Source organism: Paralichthys olivaceus, chromosome 22, assembly GCF_024713975.1.
Source record: "Paralichthys olivaceus isolate ysfri-2021 chromosome 22, ASM2471397v2, whole genome shotgun sequence".
Lineage (NCBI taxonomy): Eukaryota > Metazoa > Chordata > Actinopteri > Pleuronectiformes > Paralichthyidae > Paralichthys > Paralichthys olivaceus.
In genome coordinates, this window is record NC_091114.1 from 12,852,976 (window position 1) to 12,876,097 (window position 23,122).

General features: G+C 41.5%; 1 protein-coding gene across 2 annotated transcripts in view; it reads right to left on the bottom strand.

Annotated features, from left to right (window-relative positions):
- stim2b (stromal interaction molecule 2b) overlaps positions 1-22,344 on the bottom strand; it is a 35,044-nt gene extending 12,700 nt beyond the window's left edge. For both annotated transcript variants that reach the window (XM_020095681.2, XM_069518632.1), the window contains exons 1-2: positions 22,216-22,344; positions 5,102-5,232 (exon numbers count right to left, since the gene is read on the bottom strand). In XM_020095681.2, the coding sequence (XP_019951240.2) occupies positions 5,102-5,232; positions 22,216-22,327 (243 nt within the window). In that variant the 5' untranslated portion in view covers positions 22,328-22,344. The remainder of the gene's footprint in view (positions 1-5,101; positions 5,233-22,215) is intronic.
- Positions 22,345-23,122: the final 778 nt, after the last annotated feature.

Below are 23,122 nucleotides of genomic sequence, written 5' to 3' on the forward strand. Positions count from 1 at the left end.
TGCCTGTCAGCTAAACAACAATACGTGCACGCACACACACACACACACACACACACATACACACACACACACACACACACACAGAGAGGCAGACAAAGACATATTTGTTCACATCAGATTCCAGGTTTGGAGGGGGGGTATTTGGCTGAGTCTGAGACCCACACTTCCCATGAGCCTCTGCTCTCTCTAGCTGGGACTCCTTTCTCCCCTGATATCTACTGTATCAGTCTAACTGTCCACATCTACTCGTCTAATTCACTTCACGTTGTTACATCTGTTGCCCATCGACCATCTTTTGCTCCAAATTATTTTTTCACTCGATGATATACCTCCATTAATCAAACCCAGGAGTTATGTGAATCAGAATTAATTAACTGTGATAAATGTGAGTGCTGAGTCTGGGACAAAAAGCACGATAACATGTGCTGTTAATAAAAGGAAATTACTTTAATTACTTCTATCGTGTTATTCTCAGAGCAGCACAGCTCTATTACATTGAAGGCAAAATAATACAAATCTAAAAATGACTATAATGAAAAAAAACAACTATTTGAGTTATGCCACTTTAGGGTATGCATCATCCGTGTATTAAGAACAAGAAATCCCTGAGAAAACAAAGTATAATTTAGTAATTTGGCTGAACCAACACTTTATGGAACAAGTTCTTAAGCAGGATGTTAAAAATAAAATCTCTCTCTTGAACATTCCCAGACAAGACAACAAACACCCTCAAGAAGCTTGTGAGATTCTTCCTTTCTATAGATACATCAAAACACTCCACGAGCCTCCTCAAATTTCCTCTGATCTACCAACTTATACGCACAACATACACTTCATATACACACTGCTTGAACAAATGCAGAGCTCGCATGCAAGCCCAAGATGTTCTGCACCGAGCATCTCCTTGGCAGACGGGCAGCTCAGCGCCCCGAGGACTGGACGTGCACCTGCCGTCCCCAGTGGACTGTGCTCAGCAACAGACCCCCCGAATGTCATTCAAAACCTCCAGCCATGCCCAGACCCACACGGTAATCAGAGACAGGATTATGTCTAACAGGATTACAGATGGATTTGTTTCAGCAGTGGTCAAATTACAGATGTGTTTGGAAGACGTTTAAAATAAGTGATTACTTTTGGTTTTGAGACTATAAATACACATCAAGACGTCCACTATTCCTGTTTGTATTTATTTAGGCTGCTGTAGACGGAGAGACTGTTTGATCTGAGACCAGCTTCAGGGGGAGAAAACTCTTTCATACAATTGCAACTAGCGCATAATCATGATAGTATATGTAAAACTATATTGTGCAACTCACAAACTGTCAAAATCTACCTTTTGCCCTCATCACGCCAATAGATTCTGACTAAAGATCTATCGGGCTGCTTCCCCCAGAGGGATGTTTGTGTTCTGCACCGACTCTCCGCTCCAAATATTGACTTCAAACGCAGCCAACGTCTGTCATGTTCAGAGTGAAAACTTTGTGATGTGACACGTCAGTGAGTATTGTAGTCGTACAGGAACCGAAACTTCTTGGCCTGAACACCCCCATTGCTCTCGCTGCCTCTCCAATCATAGTAAGTTTCAATGTTTAAGTACACATGCAAGAAGGTCTATTTTCGAGCACATCCTTTTTGAAACTAATGAGAACTACTAAACTTAAACTAATTCAAATTAAGGACAGGTTACATGTCACAGAAAGCATCATGTTGTTTGTGTCATATGAACATAATAACATGAGGTGGAGTCATCTTCAGGGCCCTGGATCATTTTACTGTGGCCACTCATCTCATTGACTCAGTAAGCTGTAAAGGATCCGTGTGAGGTGATACGACCGGTCAAACATGGGTTGGTTAATTTCCCTGTAACTAAGCAACACTGTTTGTTGTCAAGTTACAGAGGAACTTTAAGGATAAAACGAATTTTTCATTTCAACAGTGCCAGGTAACTCACAAGTGACCGTGAACGATAAGAAAGTGATCATGGTGGATATAATAAACTTTAACTAAAACATCTTCTAGTTAAGACATTGACTAGGATGCTGCAACACAGCAATGGATCATTTATGCATTTCTTGAAAACTGATATTATAAATTACCTGCAATCAAAATACCATAAAGAAGTCTGAAACTACTTAGTACACAGCTACAGTTCCTGGGTAAGCTGAAGAGCTTTAAAATGTCACTAGAGAAAGGTCACACAACAAAGCAGAAAGACAGCATCACCATCTGAGCCAAGAAAATACCAGAAATACTTCTTCTCCATTCCTCATATTTACACAAATGTACATGAGGTTTCGGTCCTTGAGTTCCTGAACATCTCATGCTGCCTTAATTATTGCTTCAAGCTATCTGAAGGTTCTTATGTTACTTTTACAGTTCTCATGCTTTTTCTATTTTGCATGAAGCAAGTTGAATTACCTTGTTTAAATGTGCGATGCAAATAAACGTGTTCTCAAATAAGAATCACAAACATCACATTATTTATTATTGACACTTAATCTGCGCTTCTTCTTGATGACTGCATAAAATATTAATATCATATATTATTTTCAGGTTTCCAGAGCACTTATACCACATTTCTATGAAAAAGCCGCCACAGTAGTATTTTGCGTTTTTGCTTTTATAGAATTTGTAAATATAGAGTTTATATAGTTTTCTTATTTGTGTCAAGACACACAATGCAAGACCACCATGCCGTCAAACACACAAAAAAAGAGACCATCAAATCAGCCTTTAAACATGGATTTCCATATATTTTCTGCAGAGTATTCACAAACCATTTCCGTTACCACTCAACATACTCTGCTGCCCAAACAGGCAAACATTCACCAAAAGCCTCTGTAGTGAAGACCTCGTTTCATCCTCACCACCGGCTGAAGAATCCCTGACATCCTCACCACAGCGCTATCATTACAAATAGGATCATCCGCTCACGTTAGTCATCCTCTTAAATTTTAGTTATAGCGCGACAAGAACTAGAGAAGGAAATACAGTAAGTGTCATGGGGAATTTTGTTAGCGGAGGGTAAGGTTTCAGCCAAGTGGCAAAAGGGTGAACGTGCGTTGACGATCTTGGCCCCAAAGGCCACATGACGCTTAACGTGTACCCGAAGACACCTTATCCCGTCCTACACATTCTCCACAACTGTGCCTTTGACTCACCACTGCCAGGAAAAAGTGTAATAGGTCAAATTTGATTTAACTTTGTGTTTGATTGTATTCTTTTCAATGGCCAAGCCAATGAAATGAATTCTTCAATCTTAAAACGGCTGCACATTTTGTTTGTTTTCCTTAAACAGGGTTTCTGCCTGTTTCAACAAGTTAGATTCAAGGCTTTTTTAAAGACCCATGACAGATATGAAGGAATATCAGAGCCCCACATTTACTTAAACTTGACCTAAGGTGAAGTAGAAAAGGAGACAACCATCGAAATGTATGTGGGTCAGTTCAACGTTGGCCTTGTAGATTTTCATTACAGTGTGTTATCTGTATTGTTGACAAAGAACTACAACACATAGACACACATTACAAACCACACATGCAAATATATTTTTCTGAAAAAAACCATTAAAGCACCAAGGAAGTAGCATGAAATGAACAATACTTAAACTATGGAGCTACATAAGTGTAATTAAGAGCTTTAAGACTATATAAGGCCAAAACTCATGTCTAACTTTAGGCCGTCTTTTTCCGACCCAGTGAAAATCTAGTTAAACCAACAGACTTAATTGTTTAAACGTGCTCCCCTCCGGATCAGATCACAATGTCCATTGTCTCAGTAAAACTAACCGATAGCCCTCCACTAATTTGGTGAAAGGAGAATCCATCATGTTACGAAACCCTGCTCTGTCTGCCAGCGGAGCCCAAAGAAGAAGCTTGGAAATCCTCAGTAATGAGCGGCGGCCAAAAACAACTCAGGGTTTTCTGCAGGAAAGACAGACGCAAGTAATTTCCCTTATAAAGACAAAGATTAGGAAGGAGGCTCTATGTAAGAGTCCAACACAGTGAGCCTCAGTGCACAGACAGTAACACGTCTCCTCGAAGTGGGCCGGGGGCCAGGTCTAACACTGGAGATCTCTTGGGTCGTTAGGGTCCGGCTCTTTACTGAGGCACAACCACAAGGCCGCAGGGTGTAACTGTTTCTCACACCAGCACTTCTCAGTCAGTTAAAAATGGTTCATGCCAACACACACACACACACACACACACACACACAGAAAATGTGACCGGGGTCCCAAGTGGTTTCTTTTGAACGCAAGAGGTAGTTGATTACCAAGAGACGCACAGGGCACGGCAGGTCAGCGTGCTCTCAGATGTCAGTCCGAGCCCTCTAGTCACTCATAGAAACCTGTCCCTTCTCTCACCAACACCCCCCCCCCCATCCATCCATCCATACACACAGAGAAACACAAACTTCTATGTCTAATTATATTTGTAAGGATCTGTCAGTGACTCAGTGTATTCCCTAAAACTTAAACCTAGCTCTAAAACCTAATTAACCCTCAAACAGCCGGGGGCCAGGACTTACACATACGTGGTCTCTTGGGTTTTGGACACGTAAATATTCTTGTGTCAATACCTCAAGCATTTACAAGTAGCTAACTTTGCTCATTGAGAAACTTTGCGGAGTTGGTAACATGACAAAACCCATAATAGATACAATATGGGAATTAGAGCCTTTGCAAAAATCAAGCATTTTAAATTTGACAGTCATTACGTTCTTGCTCTGTTTGTCTCCTTGTCTAAAAAGATAAAGAACCACATATTAACATATTAAGGTTTGGTCCTTGATGAGAGTGATCACCATTTATTTGCTTGGGACCCCTTGAAAGATCTCATGATGTTGCCCTAGTAAGGACATTAATTGTGAGTAGTTCTTCTAAAGAGTATATTTTCCTACCTCAAGTATTTTAAATCATTTAATCATGATGTGACCACCTCAGATTCACTATGGGAAACATCCAGGACGTCCTGACCCCAGGTTGGAAACTACGACTTAAACCTAAAGGTCACACACTTTTCTTGAGGTGTGGTTGGCAGGAGTCCTGCACCTGAGCATCACTTAACGCACCAAATCATAGATGTACATTTATGAAGCTCACCTCCACACTCTCGTTGACCTCTATTCCCCCGTCGTTGTCGTCGTCCAGCTGTTTGTGGATGTGCCGCAGCGCCTCCAGACTGAAGCGGTCGGCCTCGCCCATGCATGGCGGCATTACAATAAGACAGGGATCTGTAGAGGACAAAACAATTCAGGTCAGTGATGAAAAACACTTGATACCTTCACAACAAGCACAAAGATTAAAATACATGTTTCAGTGCCACATATAAATAATAACAATACATTTCCTGAAACTAATGTTAACACAATGTATTCCCCCACAATCCCCAGATCCATGGAGAAACGTTATGCAATTCATTAAAAAGGAATGATTTTGGATTGGTGTAGATCGCTGTGTGTGATCCATATGTTGTGTTTTGATCCTGAACCCGAGACACAGTCGGTGCATCCAGGATTAATGGATTTTCACACCTCAAAAATATATAAACTACAGCACAATTATCAGACAATAAAAACAGAAAAGCAGCATAAAGGCATAAACCTAGACCAAAGAACAAATGCAATTTGCAAAGTATTCAGGATTTGTAAATATTTGACTCAAATGCACGACTTTAACTCGAAACTCAAAGTTTAGGACTTCTGAGTCACCGATGCATAAGAGCATACAGAAAGTGTTTGATTCCTCACGTTTATGTCACTTTCAGTTACAAAGCTGCACAGCCATTACACACAGTGTGTGGATGTTGTGCTAACAAATATTTGCTTCCTGAGAACTAAAGACTAATTATCCACATAACTGCACCACTTACAGGCAAGTATGTGCTAACAGGGATCCACCTTCAGGGGCCTGACCACACCTGCACTCCAGGTATTTAGTATAATCCACTGCATGTCCTTTTACGAGTGGGAAGAAGGAGACGTTGTCAAATATCTCTGGATCTTGTAGCTTAGTTCATTTGAAAAGACGAGAAAATGAACGATTCTTTAATATAAACCCTTATCCGTGGCTCCACCCTTCCTCAGCAGCACACGGACCACTCAGTGTCGTGTGTTGTTGTTATCCCAGCAGCGTCCCCCAGGCACCCTCCCCCTTGTTTTTAATGCAGCCCCCTCTGTCCCACGGGGGGAAGTGAACCCATTACTTCCAGCCTCCCGAGCGATGGACGGTTTGAGGTGGCCAGTTGCCAAACTGTCTCAGAGGAGCCACAAAACACACACAGACACTGATTATGACAACCACAGAAACAGTAACTCATACACTCACACGAGCTCCAAACCACTCGCATAAACGAGACACACGACAGAACACTTTAAAACCGTCACATAAGGATGCTCCCTGTTTGACTAGTGTCAGATCAGATGACAGACACAACACATGCCAAACAAAGGGTTTTAATGGCTGTTTGCGAGGAGAGTAAATATTTAGACAATAAAAACGCCACCAGAAAACTAAAAGAATGTGAACAAGTGATGTTATCAAACTACTAAAGTTGGACAATAGCGGAAATATTCTTCTTTTGTCAAGTTTAAGTCCGAAAATTGTCCATCCTTTGGGAATTTCACTACACATAAGGCTTTTATGTAGATAAACAACAGAAGAGTTTTTCCCCAGAGCTAATTAACACACTTCTTTGGGCTCCATACATTTTCTGACTGCTTTAAAAAATTAAACAAAGATTGGAAATCAAACAAATAATTTCATTTCGTTAAATCAAAAGTCAAAAAGTTTCAAACATATTTCAGGAAATACAATTTTTTGATAAGATTAGAACAATGATATCTCATTTCAATGATTTGTAGTTTAAAAATATGTTGTGGGTTGTTTTGTTACTTTCAAACAGGACTTATTTCCTGTCTTGTTTCATTTTTTATTTGAAAAGTGTATTTACACTTAACATTCTCAAATAATACAAAAGAAGGCTAAGCTGTAGCTATTTTGGATGGAACTTAAACAAGCTAACCCACGAGCATGTATAGCATAAAGGTGACATTATCTGTGGGGTTTTATTCTGTTTACCTAAACAAGACTTAACGAGTTAGCTATAGAGGAGCCACTTGGCAATCTACAGTAGAAGCAAAAGGAGCTATTTGATTGGACGGGTGCCTGGGCTAAGTTTGGATTGGAGGACACTGGGGAGGATGTCTGGGTCAAATGAAGACACCAGCGTTGGCTAACAGCTCTGACTGGACCGAGCTCCACGATTATCGAGTTGCAAAATTGATTATTTGTTCCTGGGTAAACAGATACCGTGGGTTGGGGAGAGCGTAACTACTGTGGCTGCAAAAACCAAACTGTTAACATGATGCTGTGGCAGCACTGAACAAAACATCTGAGTTGTGCGGAGCGTGACTGAATTATAGGCTGGCTGATAATTATTGGCCAATAAGGGCCAATAAACTTTTATTTTACAGAATAAAAATGGGAACAAACCAACCATATACAAACAAAGACACAATCTTTCAGCCTCCCTGCTGTAAAGAAAAAGAGAGACCCAGAAGAGTATCTATTAATAACAGGAAGTATCGTCAACATAAGCAAGATAAGCCTCACTTCAGCAGTGTCCATCTGCCTCCTGTCAAAAAGTTACATAATGCATTTGCCTAGCTAACCAGGGCAGTTTACATAGCCTGCTGTTTGCATAGCATGCATATCTATTTGTCTGCCTGGTTGTTTAAACAGGCAGAAAACTCTTTCTCTTTACTTGTGTTTTAACTAAACACACAGACAGCAGCACATCCTACTGAATGACCCACTTTAACTTTTTTCTTTTACAGAACTCACAGCTGACTTTCACAAACATCTTGCACTGATGTTGATAAGATCGTATTATCAGATCTTTCTTAGTTAGTGGCCTAATTCTGTTCTACGTGTGTGCAGAACCCTTCATAAACCGACGGATCTTCTGAAGCTCGCAGAGAAAAAGATAATTTCGGAGATAAAACAAAACCAGGAAAAAAAAAAAACTAGCTGTCATTCAGTGACAGGATTTGGGATGGCCCACCTGGTGTGCAATTCAGAAACGTGACAGCAAAAGCCTTTCCTTCCCTGGTGTCCTATTTTTGAGCACATCTGAGTACGTTAAGGGACAGCACTACAATGAGGAACCATGTGACAGGAAGTGGCTGCTGGTGACCCTCAGCATTCCGGGGGGACGCACACAAAATCAAAACAGCCGGGAGAAGCGGTCCCAAAAGATGACAAAATTGGAAAGCACTGGGTTATTTTTAACCCATCAGGCTTCCAGTTGTCAGGATGTAAAAGCTCAACAATGGCAGAGGTCTCCCTCGCTCTAACACACATGCAGATGTTAAGTACACTGTCGCAGCAGGAAGACACGAGCAGGGAAGCAGTCGTACAGTAATTCACTTTGCTATAACTCACGAATGCATGCGAGCTGTCACAGAGTGTGGCAGGTTTGGTTCAAAAGAATCTCATAACAAAAGCAAACAGCTGTCAGCTGCTTCCTTTAAAGTGAAATCCACCACTTCAAAATAGTATTTTTGCACAATATATGCATTTCATTAAGCTGGTTCTGTCTTAAGTTTCACAAAAAGCTGTTAGGGAGGTGACAGGAGGAGTGTGTGGTGTCTGATGTGTCTTTTAGGGGACTTCCTTGAACCAGGTCCCTTGAGATATGGAGATAAGTTTATGCAGTTGAACAGACGCAGCAGACGTCCTAAACTAAAGTCTGTGTGGGGTCTATATAAATGATATAAAAACTAAAAAGTCAAATTAAACTAACTAATGTAAATACTGACAGACAATGTGATTTTCTAACAAAGCTACTGCCCAGTCAATTACAATGGCCGGGATATTCACGAAACACTGGCGGATTTTCAGGCACTGTTTTACCCAATGATCCTCTAAGAAAATCTAAAAGCACGACTTAATTAATACAAATAAAATTTTACTTTTAAACAAAAAAAGAATCAGCAACAAGAAAAATCTAAATTACATAAAATATTCCACAAACAGGATCAACTAAAGCCTTTAAGGACAAAGCCCTGAAGGTGTTTGGTAACACAAAGGAGGACAAAACTTTTGTTAGCAGGGACTTTAGCAGTGGCATTGACGCATCTTGTCAGCGCCTGAAACCCCCCCGGGGGCAAACTTTCTACCTTGGGAGGAGGAGGAGGCCGAGTCTCTCCCCTCCCTCCTCCCCCCGTCTTGGATGAGGAGCCACATTAAGTGTAACAGTATCTGGGCTTTGGGGACGGTGTGGGCAGAGCCGACGTGAAATTAAGATATAGCAGGATATGATGGGTTTGACATGAGACTCGGGGGAGTCAGGGAGACTTAAGAGGCCTCTTCTTACTTCACAAACTGCAAAAAGACATCTTAGTTTTCACAGTTACTGTCACTCTCTCAAGCACGGACATTGAAGATATATATATATATATATATATATATATATCTACAGTCAAACAATGTTAAAATCTTTGGTGGAAACCTAACTGTCTTAAACAAATACAAAGTTCAGATGATCTCAGGAAAATATCTGCATCGTCTATAAACTTCATCTAGTCAACGCTGTATCGTCAAATCCAAACTTAAAACTGGGATTACTATATAATTCTCTATATTTACTCAGTGCTGTTTCAGAATTCTCAATGTAAAATGTACTGTACTACAGTAATGTCCACGACACGTACAAGTCTATTAATCTGGTAATCTACTCACTCACACAATGTTAAGAATCCAAAAATGAGTGTTAAGTAATAAGCAAATAAGTAATTTCAACCTTGTCACCAAATTTGCATGATGCTGAAAAAGATTTGTCATCGACAGTGAAACTCAATTTCAACAAAAAACTGATTAAGTGAAGCCAAGAACCATTTTCAGCCTGAATTTTAAATCAACATATTAACATAGATTCAAAAGGTAAAATAAGCGGCTGAAAAAAATATACTGTCATTAAATAATCGTCTGGATGAAATTGACAGGCCCGTCATCAGGTTTGCTGTGTGACAGTTTTGACAGCTTGAAAACTATGAGTTTGATCCACATCGGGTCCCCGACACACGACACACCACCTTTACAGTAATCCCCAGAAGGATGGCTGGTGTTGTGTTCCAAGAAACGAGGCAATGTGCCAATAAAAGCAAGGAAGATTGATTTCGTTACTTTAAAACAATGTCTTTGCAAGGAAATGTATTCAACATGTTTGGCCTCAGGGAAACACAAAATGCATATTTCTGAGAAACACTGAATGTAAAAATAACTTTTGTTGTTTGTTTGCATGAAAACTCCAGAGGGGGGGGGGGGGATTTCAGGGCAGATGTTCTGTCTGGTGTCAATGTGCTGTCAACAAAAACACATGATTCGCACATTGGATTTTATACATCATGTGCAGGTCATCAGCTCCACTGGCTATTATCAGCAATGTATGCATTTGCCATGTGGATGATAAATTTCATGGTGAGTATACTAGTAGACAATTCTGTTTTTAATTGATTCTCCCGAGCAGCCACGGGTTACAACTGCAGCTCCAGGAGGCCCTTCACATGTTTGACCCTCAGCACTTATATGTCTGTGTGTCTAATGGATACAGCAACAAAATAGTAATTACAGTCACCGATCAGATGTTTGAAATCATGAGGGGAGGAGGAGGAATGTGATGGAAGTGTGTACCAGACTTGTCCCTGTAGCCGGTGTCCATATGGAGGTGTCAAAAGTCAAGCTGACGGGTCAGTATTAAAGGCAAGTAAATAAAGCTTCTGGACAGTCTACCATTTCAGCTCATCAGCAGCCATTAATAAGACACAAATATCATTAGCCGCCTACAAATGCCACCAGCTTGTGCACAGAGGGAGTCAAAGAGAGGGGGGGTTAGTTAGATTGAAGAGGGAGAAACACGATGCAGAAAATGTTTTTATAATACTCTGAGTTTGCAAAAGCTGTTAAAGTGGACAAAGTCACAAGAGCATATTTTCTTAGTTTATGTTAAGGAGGCTTTAAAGGGTACAACTGAGTATCAGGGCCATAGTGAAGAAGAAAAAAAAAAAAAAAACGATTGAGATTTTGATAATAAACAAAAAAATATGTTTTAAGTAAAACGCAGCAAGGACAACCCCTGTTCACCGACGTTCCACTCCTGCGACCGAACCCTCTTTGCATTAGTAAAAGTTTTCTCCAGGTCCTTATTCTTTCTTCGGAATAGAATCTTGCGCCATCTTTTCAAAGCCCTGATACCGAAAACAAGTATTTAGTTATTTTAGAAACTTGTACTTAAAGTATAATTTAACAAGATGCTCCACATTCCTCGTTTTAACCGGTTTTTAACTCAAAAATTACAAAAATGTTCTTGTACAACTAGGACCATATTCGCGATATTTCCAAATTTCTTACCCTTTAAGAGGATCAACATTGTACATGAGGCAAATAATCTCAGAGCCAGGAGGAGTATCTGACCGAGTGTCAATCACTGCTCATGCAAATAAGTTGTTCCTCTAGCTTGATGGCTTTGAAAAATAAAAGCATCATGTCCTTTGCCATGCTTTGACATTTTTCGAACACTTGAGCTGCTGCTATGCTGACAGGTGACATTTCTAACTACACAGGGCACGGAGGAAGAATGAGAATCAAACGCAACAGCGCAGTGCCACACACAGTTATATAATTACCTCATTAGCCTAAGCCTTTTTAAATCTCTATGAACATGATTCAGAGTCAACAATTGAAAGACTAAGTCCTGCAGAGCCACAAACACATTGAGCCACATGGGTCCAGATTCCACACATGTCTCAACTAAACCTGATCTGCCCAGAACTGGATTACCTTTGTTGCAATTTCCTGAATCTAATAAGCCACGAGAACAACAGATTATGCAAACAATACAGGTGGAAGGTGCAGCTGGATCAGATGAAGCAACTCAAGTGAGGGAAGGGAACTGATGTGAATTTTCACTGTGTGAGAAGGATTGTAGAAACTGGAGTTTTCGACCTCTAGAGCAGATTTAACACTGAGAATGTAAACAAAACGTTTAGTTTATTTGCAAGAAACTTCTGGAGGGAACATTTAAGTTTATTCTGCAGGGAAACAGTTCAAACACAGGTCAGATAAAGCTACTATGCTGTCTGGAATTCAATAGAATAGAGGGACGTGCAGCCGTTTGTCTATGACCTGCTGAATCCATTCATTTCAACTGAAACACCTTAATGGGCATCAGAAATCCTCTGCTTAGCCCACAGGCAAAAGGGCTAATACAGGGGGTGGGGGACAAGTAGAGCAAGACCCACTGAGTCTGACATAAAAACTTCCAGAAAAGGAGACGCTCCTTGCGCCCGAGCGTCCATGGAATGTTTCAATAACAGCCCCGAACACGAGCTGTGGTGATGTACGTGGCCCCGACCGGGGTGAAGAGAAAAGAGAGAATGAAGAGACAAGAAAAGGCCGAGCACTCGTTTAATTAGCTGGCTCGGCCTCTGACATGCTCTTCTGGATATAAGGTTAATGGATATTATGTCTATAGACACGGAGACTGAGGTCTGAGGTCGGGATGGCTGGAGTGAGAGCGAGATCACATGCCAGGCTTTAACAGTTAACAGTGAACAATGAAGGATGTGATGAGAAGTCATTAACCACGTCCCATAATGGGATCAGAGATACTTGCAATTTGAACAGCAGTGACACAAAGCAGAATAAATCATTTGAATCCATTGATGCACAATATGTGTACAGGAGATACACATTGAACTGGGATTAAGTGTTCCTGCCTGCGACATGGCCTCGGGGAAGGAAAGCCAAGGGTTAAGAGTTTCCCACCAGACTTCTGAGCTCTTTGTTTGAGAATATTACCCAGTGTTCTCTGAGCTTGTTGCGAATTGGCTAAAGATTAAAAAAGAAATGGTAAACAAAAAAAAAACAGAAACCAGATGTTTATAGAAACAAATATAGTAACTTGAATCTAACAAGACACAATGTTAAACTAACTAAATACTGAAAGTGGACATTTTCATACTACATATTTTAATTGCATTTACACAATTAAAAAAAAAAATTCAATTTAAAGTATGTAATTATTTTCTCAAAACATTATTTCCTCAAAAGACTATATGGATTCTTCTCCTCAATATATGTTAGGCTGTTTGTATTTAAGTCCTCGAACATGTTCCAATATAGAATTTCAGAGGCTGTATTTCTTTTCTGCAAACTCTAGTAGAATGTTAATGTGTGCAGTATTAAAATACATTTTTTTAGATATTGAAATGTTTCACTTTTGCATCAGACTTAGAGAACTGCAAAAAAAACCTACCTATAATTAGTTTTCTATGAGTAACCTGCTTTAAAAGGAATTCAGACTATAAATATTCAACTAAATGGTTTTCAATGACATTTCATAAATGTCAGTGGTATTTAAAGTAAAAGTATTTCAGGTACATTGTTATAAAACAAGCCTGTGCTCATTAGCATGAAAACCTTGAATGGAAAGTATGAAAACCTTTAAAATACGTAGGTGCAGAGCAGTTTAGTACATCCTGTGCATGTTTACATCCTGTTATATTGAAATCTCAAGGCACTACTGAAAATTTGTTTGACTTGTAAATATCCAGACTGTCAAAAATCCACAGCTCAGGACTCTGCATGGCCTTGGAATAGAAAGGTAAAATAAATTAAAAAATACTTTTCTGTGAATGAAAGGAAGTCTGAGTTGTTAGAACTTGTTTTTCTTCCTTTAAACCGACATGGTTTTGTCACAACAAGCTGATTTCTGTCTGCTCAGTGGGCAAAGACACGCATTTTCAGTTTCGTTTTTAAGAGTAGCATTAGAACAAGTAATTAAATGCTCCTGGACACTTCTGTCACTTCCTTTAAATTTATGCATGGGAAAGTCTCGCTGGGATGTTTTGTTGCTGTCAGCGGTTTCGGCTCTCTGCCAGCTTCACATCTCGTTCATTCCTGCTCGACAGGATTCTGCACCTAAATATGGACGTCGGTGTGAAGGCTAAGGTTTAACACTTCAGACAATAACAAAGTATTTGAAGACACATATCAGTCTGAAAAATGGAAACAGCCGAGTTTCCCCACAAGTCAATAAGCATGCTGAAGACAGAGAGCAGGCACGGTCATGGACAGGTCTCTGACTCGGAACACGGCAGAAAAATGTCCGGAGAGAAAACCTTCAAAGTTCACATCTGATGCTTTTCCAGTTCCTCTTTCTTAGTATGTGTTACATATGTTTTGTGTAAGTTCTGCAAAGTTAAAAACCCCAAACAAACACTATGAAAAGCAAAACGAGTCTCCTTGAAAAGAAGAAGAAGAAAGCAAACGAAAGTCATTCTATTATCAGGCCCTTTGAAGTGTGTAATACAAACTGGGTCCATTTTGGACGAGACAAAGTCAAGGCCAAGTGGCTCCTGAGATCCCACCTGTTTACCACCCAGTCAACACACATCCACTTATATTTTCCAATGTGAACCGAAAGATATCAATAACTGCAGCTTTAAGTTAAGTCCAGAGTCGTCACCACGGGCTTCAAGAGTGTCAGAGGAAAAGGACCTCGGCCTGCACCCCCCACGCTACTTTACACATTTTCTCCATTAAATCACATTTGTGTCCGGGTCTCTGTTATTCTTGGTGCCCGCTTGAATTAGTTGTAAATTACTTTTAAACTAGTTTGTTACGAGCACGGGTCAGAGCACGAGAGAGGGTGGAGACAGACTTGAGAGGGGACAGCATACCGGAGAAATCCACACCGCTCCTTGCCCCTCTCGCCCAGGCCACCACATCACGTGACCAACGCCAAGGGAAAGTCCCTGAAATAAGAAGGGTCTGCTGCTGCCTACGTCCAGTATCTAGCTCCAGTATCTAGCTTTGAAAAAATATATATAGACACATTTGCTTAAATTTGAACACAGAATCAGCTGCACACATAACAACACTTGGCTAATTGCTCAGTGCATAAAAATGGGAAATCTGTTTACTTAAACATTAATTGAACTCAAATGTAACAGACTTCCACAGGTGGAATTAACCTCTTTAACCTCACAACAAATCAAACTGAACATTTCACTTGCAGCACAGAGAAAACTAATGCTCCAGTGGGTATGTTTGATTGGGCAGGCAACGACAGGCGATACGAGGAGGCCATGGTGACAGTTTTAGGCTGCTATGAAGGGCATGGCATTGCCTTCTTCCTGTGTTAAGGTGACGAGTATTATCACAGCAGGATGCCACCCTCATAAAAGGACTTAAACTGTGAACCCCATCAACCTTTTATTCTGAAGGGTGTTAAGTAGAAACAGAGGATTTCTTTTTGTGTTTTGGGGACAAACTAAAAGTCATTTTTGCAATTAAATCATTTCATCCAGAGGTTGATAAGATGTCAGAAAACAATGACTAATAACATTTTTCCTGGAAGCACAACTGATCTTTAAACTGCCCGTCTTATCCAGACAACAGGATAATTATATTTACACCAGACAAAAGCAGCAGATTCTCACAATTGGAAATGATTATCGATAGATAAAAAAGGTTGCAGATTAATTTTCTATCAGCCAATTAACAAACTGACAATTTCACAATGTTAATAACCAAGTATGTTTAACTTACAGCTTAAGATGCAGGAAGTGAGATTTAAAGAAGGAACCTAGACTTTTTTCTTTTTTTTTCTCAAACGTGTTTGTTTATGTAAATCTTTGTATATTTTGTGTTCTTTTCTGCCTATAGCAGCCATGTAGTGCGGCTTATGTGTCACGCAGGGCTCGTCAAGCCAACGGCCCCGTGCGCTGCCAGCTGGGGAGGATCAACACCTTAAAGTGTGGAGGAGCGGGACAACAATAGCCCCCCCCCGGGCAGGGTAAGGGCAGACAGTTCTGCTACCGTAGGCCACTCGCAGCAGGAAACACTGTACAGCTGAGTACAGTGACCTACATCTCCTACTCAGGAGATTTCTGCATGAATGATGCAGCTTACACTTGCTAGTGTTGCCCGCCTGTCACTGGTCTGTATCTGTTGCGAATGCAAGAACGTAAAAATGAAGATTTGTTTCAGTACGTTATTGATTTTTGAGGGAAAATAGAGCGATTTTCCTCAGGGGGAAGAGTAAGATATAATAAAGGAGACATATTCACACATGGTGCAATAACTTATTCACTCACACAGTTTAAGTTGTTACCACATTTACAATGAATATAAAACTGCACCTTGAATGTTTAGAGTAAGCTCTTTTACCTCGCTTTATTTTAATTTAATTATTGCAATGCCGAGTAACATCTTTCCTGTGTTAAAATACACAAGAGGAAAAAAAAACCCGCTTGATAACCTGACAAATCCTAAGGACCAGTCTCAACCGCTGTGTCAATGTCAGTGTCGGGTACCACAACAGGGACTATGATGGAAAATGTACATGGAAAATATCACCAGCAGCTTTATAAATACACTGGAGGGGTCGGTGCGTTTGGTGACGGATCTCATTAGTCTGGATCACAGTCCTAAAGCCCCTGACTTGAGATGGGCAGCAGCTGAGCGGCGTCAGCGCGGCGATGAGACAGCAGCTTTTCATTTAAGGTCATTACCTCAGCCATGAAGGTTATGTTTTTACCATGTCAGTTTGTTTGTCAGCAGGATCACACAAACACTACTGAACGGATTTCAAAAGGTTGGAATATGGGCCAAGAAAGCAACCATTACATTTTGGCTTGGATCGGGATGAAGAGGCAGATCCGGTCATTTTATTTATCACATTCTATCACAAATTGCAAGATCCTCCAGGGAATAATTCATGAAAACAGGCACTTATAGGGAACAGATATCTATGAGTGTGCGTAATTGGGTGTAGCTTGATTGAATTTAAGAAGACTGTTGGGACTTGGCGGAGGTACGTGCTCTCCTCAGTGCCAAGAGTAACTTCTTCTTGGATGCTCGAGGGCACACACGCACTGACACATCAACCATTCTGAGTAAAATCATCATTTGTGTTGTGTTTCTAGCCAGGTCTAAGATTCACTCTCTCTATTCGCTCTGTTTTGTTCTCCACCAGCTCCTGAGGGAAATAAGCGGCTCTATAGCTACAAAACGCTGCACCGTGTTCCCCGGCTATGTCGCTAACATCGACTCGTGCCGCTTGGTGCTGGACACATGGCGTTGGTTAGCTGAAAAATAGCCGCCTGCTTCAGATAAAAATGGGTGGAAGGAAGTGAGAGTGAGCGACAACATAAGTCAAAGTCAAACCAAAACAATGAGTTGAAAGATGCACCAGTAACAGAGCATTTCATCACATATCTCTCTGTGGGTTCATCACTACAAGCAGCCTCTTTCAAATAGGACCTTGTTAATATCCAAATATCTATTTGTGCAGCTTTAAGTAATAAAACGGTCCACGCTCGCAGAGTGAAGTGGTTGGTTTGACGTCTGAAGCACAAAGTCGTGACATTATTTCATTATTTATTTGGCTCATGAGGAACCGTTCAGAACAGGCTGTTCTCGTCAGAGAAAGCAAATGACTGCCTGTTGAGCTGTGTCCCACACAACCAGGACACTCTGACTCGCTCCACGTTCACAATGACACTCAGACACTATTCGTGAATCTAACACTGGCTCTGAGGCTCCAGCAACACGGTAAATAAAATAAGTCTGTCTTCCCTCAAAAGTGTGTGTGTGTGTCTGTTAGTTGGACTGAGCAGGGCCAGCATGGAGGTTACACAAAATGCAAATTCCTGTGCTTGAAGCATTACTTAAGCAAGCACTGGAGAGAGAGATAGGGAAATGTTCAACCTCCTTTCCAAACAAATTCCTTTAATAATTCATCACTCTGCCTCAGATATCCATAGCCACCTCTGATTTGACTGTATAAACACAGTGACATTCAGAAAAGACCAACAGAGTTGTAGGTCATGTACGAGAAAAGTAGGATGAGACAAATCTTATCATGTTTTCCTTACGACTATTGAGTCTGTGATTTCGGCTACAGTGGCTGAGTGTGTGCATCTATGAGTTAAATTAAGCGTTCTAAGCTAAATGAGGGGGCCGCTCTGTATCTGAGACAACTATCATCCAGCAGAGAACTGGATGTTCCTTGCAGATAGAGGGAAGGGCTTTGTTTGTTGTAATGCCAAACAATTTAAATACACAACACAATTAAAACAGGGGAAGACCACGTTCACGTTGCCACTCAACCGACGACCCTCACAAACACCTCGTTCCCTCTTTTATTTATTCTTTGCAGGTTGTGCTGATCTGCCCATTGCCACACTGAAAGTGTATAGAGATGATTTATACTTCCTGTTGTTTATACTCTGAATGATTTATGACTTGTCACATTCAAGTGGAGTTGCATTAAACAAGGAACTCAGCTCAGATGAAAAGGCCGACAATGAGGAACCAGTGTTTGTTAATGTGGAGAGAAACCTGAGAGACTTGTTATTTTAATTCACTGCAAAATAAATTTAAATGCCAACACTAAAACAACTCCATACCAAATCCTGTAGTGATGTTTATCTGTAGCACCATCATCAATTAGATCCTGATTCAGGTTTGTCTTTCTCCACAAATGGAGGAAGATAAAAATCTGTAATTATCAGCTGGCTGCGGACGAACTTACATGACAAAATGAACCATATAATCATAGTGCTGTTGAAGTTTAACAGTGTAGATCCAAAGCTAGTAGGAAACTGACACGACTCATCTCTTGTCACCATCCCAGCTCCTCTTTCACTCAGACACGCTCTTTTGAAGCCCCTGAATCACAAAGAACACCATCTGACCCACCAAATGTTAAACCTCACCCCCTCCAGTCTCACCCCCTGACCACACACAGCATGCTCAAGTGCCCACAGCTTTGAACCCTCAACCGTTTCAACAGCAGCAGCCTGGACAGCAGCTTATAATCCTTTCTTGCTGCTCAATGTACGAGGCAATTCCAGTCACGGACTAAGCTATTTGCGAGAGTGCATATGCAAATATACCTGATAATAATAATAAATATAACACAGTTGGAGCAATTGGATCAGAAAACTGATCCCGGCAGGAAAATTGCTTGCACAGCGCAATTAGGAAAGAGGGAGTAAATAAATAAGTCAGGGGGGTTATGATGACGATAAACAGTGATAACAATTCACATTTAAGTGAAAAGAAAATTGCTCTTATGCAAATTTACAAAAAGGTAATGAGCGAGGTAGAATCGGTCTTTTTCTCCTCGGGTGGTTCAGTCCACAAAGTGAAAGTAAGGAGAGTTTTGTCCGGCTCAGGTCCACCGAGATCATGAACAGACGAGTGGATTTAAACAACAACCGAGAAGACTTGTGAGAACCCTGGAAAAGTGTGAACGTAGCCTCAAGGCTAACCGTTCAGTGTCTGGGCAGCAGAAGACTTAATAACTCAGGGAACCTCTGACTCCGCTGCTGGCTCGTCCATCTTATTGTCCAGTGATCTCCTGTTGCCCATGGTGACGGAAGAGAGATAACACTCGCCTCCATCAGTCTCTGTTGTGTGGAACCGGCCCTCTTTCCTCATCACTACATGTGCCGTCACCGCACAGGCCGGCTGGCTTCAGCAAGAACAAAGCTTTCTCTATTGAGAGGGTGCAGCTCAAACAAGTTACTAGTAAAAAAAATTAATTTACAAGAATGAAGAAATAAATGATTGCATATAAATACAAGTTTTGGTCCGAGCTTGAGTCTTGCATTAGGGCCAATGTGAACCACATCGGAACTTTACAATCAAGATTAGAGACATAAAATGCTTCGTAGGAACACAAATAAAATTCATGAGTCACTCAATCAGTGGATAATCTCTAAAGGAAACACTGCATCTACTGGAGCTACATGAACACACGCACACAGACACACAGTGTTTTCCTCGCCTGATACTGTGCCAGGGAAAAGGCAGCTGACCTTTCCAGGGAGCTGGCAGGGAAATGGGTAATGCTGCGGTCATGTTTACTGACACTGTATTAAGTCACCACTATCTCTGTGTGCACTGCCCTTCATTGTTCCTTAGGCGGAGAGGGCCGACATCGTCCCTTGGACCATTTTATACTGATGCTGCTGCCGCTGTTGTGGAAAAGGGCAAGTGTGCTTTTGCCTAATTAATCAATACACCGTTTCAACCGCGGTTTATTTTCAGGAGCTGCTTAACACTTGTTAGCAGACAGTCATGAATGCTTAACTGCTGTCTGGGAAGAGCGTTTATTACTTCCTCCAGCGACAGTGCATGTGTTAGATGAATATAAATATATAGATGAGACTACAGGCGTCCATTTACGAGGCGTTTTTATGTGTCCTCAGCTGCAGCACCGTGTGTTCTGTCACAAAACAGCTTGTTTAGAATTTGTACCCAAACTGCTTAAATTAGCTTTTTAATTTAGCTTCAGGGGATTTTACTTTAAAATTGGTGCAGAGACATGAATGATAATATTTGGAGCTGAATCACCTTGTTTCATTCATCCTTGATAATTTGCCTGTAGGTTGAAGGATAACTGCTACAGGTATGTTTTAGCAACAGGCCTGCAAATGTCAGATGCATTTGGATTCCAGGAAATTTCAGCCACATTTCATGGCTCTTTTTCATCAGCAGGTGGAGTTTGCTCCGTTGTCAGGGAGGTCTGTAGCTAAAAGCTTTTTATAATGTGGTAACAGATGATTATATACATTGGGCAGGGTCAAATCCCCCGTCTCTGTTCAGGTCTACTCAACCTTCTACAGGACGATTGAGCCAATTTCCTCCTCCTCTGATGAAGACCATGAAATGCAGCAGAAAGCTATAGACTGGATTGAGTTTTAATCATATTTTAAGTATTTGCCCAGAGTTAGATGATGACTAAAACAGAGATACGGCCGACAAGACTCTGAAGGTAACAAAACCTGCCTAACAACATGACCCTAACCCTAACAAACACATCACACTTCATTGCTACACAAAACACTAAAAACAACAATTCTCTGTTGTACAAGACAACAAATATAATATAGAATATTCCTTTAAATCCTCGGTTCACAGAGAGAGCAAACGCATAACAACTTGTCAGGTACTTGAAACGGAAAAAAGGGATTAAAGCATGAAAATAAACAACTCTACGCAAGGTTGTCAAGATACTCCAGCCAGAATGTCATTGGGAAAATATTTATACAAAGGTCCTCTCCAGTTACACATCCGCCATTTATTACAAATGCTTTAAGTATTGTTTGACATTATCCAGCCGTGTGTGGGGACTTTGCATAACACAGTCTGTGTCAGTGACGGGGGAGCAAAGTATTCTGGGAGAGGATGAAGGCAACTCAAATGAAAATGAATGAAAACTGGAGGAAACTTTGATATTTCTGAAAATATCTGACTCAGTCTTGGAGGTTAAAGCAGCTGTTTAGCCAAACATATGACATCAGATACATCATCAGAAATAAAAGGTTTTAAATACTATTTTAGAACAAACACTAACTAAGGTTTATTATCGTGTAAATTTAGACGTTAAATATAAAAACATCTTGCAAATTACCTCCGGCTACTGTTACTTCCACTGTCTTTAACTCTAACATCCCTGTTAAAAACAACCAAACAAATTAAATTCAAGAGTGTTTCCCAGTTTCACATCCTTCACACATGGGCCTTTATTGAATCGATCAGTTAAGCTAACTGCAATGTACAGGAGCATGTAAAGCAGATCGAGAGATCGATGCCTGCTGGTTAAAAACCAGATGGATATCCTGGTCTCATTAGGTTATGTCAATAGAGCAATTTCAGAGAGGGTGACCTGTGGCCTTCTGACTTTGATCAGCATGAGTCCTAACACCCAGCCAAGGCAAACACAGATGCATCAAGGGACGTGTAGTGCAGAAATGTGATGTTGCATGTGCAAGGATGCAGGAATCCTGCAAACACCAAGGAGCACGTCCAATCTGTGTTGGCGTCTGAGCACCGTGACAGGAAAATGCCTTCTGCATTCCTGTCATGTCATGCATTCCCCCGGCAATGTACAGAGGTGAGGCGGGAGGGAGGGAGGGAGGGAGAGAATTAAAAAAACAAAAACAAGGGGGGGACTGACGACGTTAAAATGCATCACTTTCTATGACCCCCCCCCCTCCCTGCCTCCAGTGTGCATGGGGGTTTTCCTCGGCTTTCCCCGAGAAAACCTCCGGGGAGGGGAAAGGAGTGCATGCGTAGAAATAAAAAAAAATTAAAAAATGAATGGATTGCAGCCACTTGTATCCGGAGCAGCTTACCTGCTACGGCTGCAGCATCGGGCAGATCGCTGGAGGAAGTGCAGCCGAGTACCGCATAGATGACGAGTCCACGTAGCAACACATCCAGCAGCGCCGAGAGGATGCAACTCATGGTGACAGGTCTGGAGCGGTGTCCTGTATCCGTGAGTGTGGAGGTTCAAAAAAAAATTTTTTTTTAAAGGCTGAATAGTGAATTTAAAAAAAAAAAAAAAAAAAGATGAGTCAGTTTTAAGTGGTGTCACAAGCAAAAAGAGAGACACCGGGTAAATGCACCACAAGTCCCCCCACCACCCCCTGCAGACGCACCGGCTAGCGGCTGAACCCCGGGCAGCCGGCGCGGACACGGAACCTGACGGGAGCGTGGAAGAAGGAATAAATCATGGTGAGAGCTCCATGAACGAGTGAGGACTCTTACTTTAGAGAAAAAAGAAAATAACCCCGTCTCTTTTTTTAAAAAAAAAAAGAAGAAGAAGAAGAGAGCGGGGGGGAACACGACTGTGAAGGCGGCGAGAGAGCGACGCACATGCAGCCCTGCTCGTCTGGAGGAACCCCCCCCCTCCCCCCTCCCCGGTCCAAAACAAACAGACGCGGAACTGAAGGAGAATCGGTGAAGAGCGAGCAGCGGAGGAGGAGGGGGGGGGGACCCAGATGTTGATGGGTTAAATCCGTAACGTGGGCCCGTGGGTCGGAGGCGAAGAGTCCTTGTACTTCCACGTACAGTACACAAACACCGGGGACAGCCTCAGCATAGTGGAGTGACCGAGCCTCCTGGGTCCGCCTCTTCACACGAAACTAGCAAATCCCGTCGCATCAAGTAAAAACGTCCGCGGCTTCTTCTTCTTCCTCCTCCGTCTCCCGGGATCCTCGTTTATCCGCCCTCCGGGGGGTGACGCGTGTGATTGTTGTT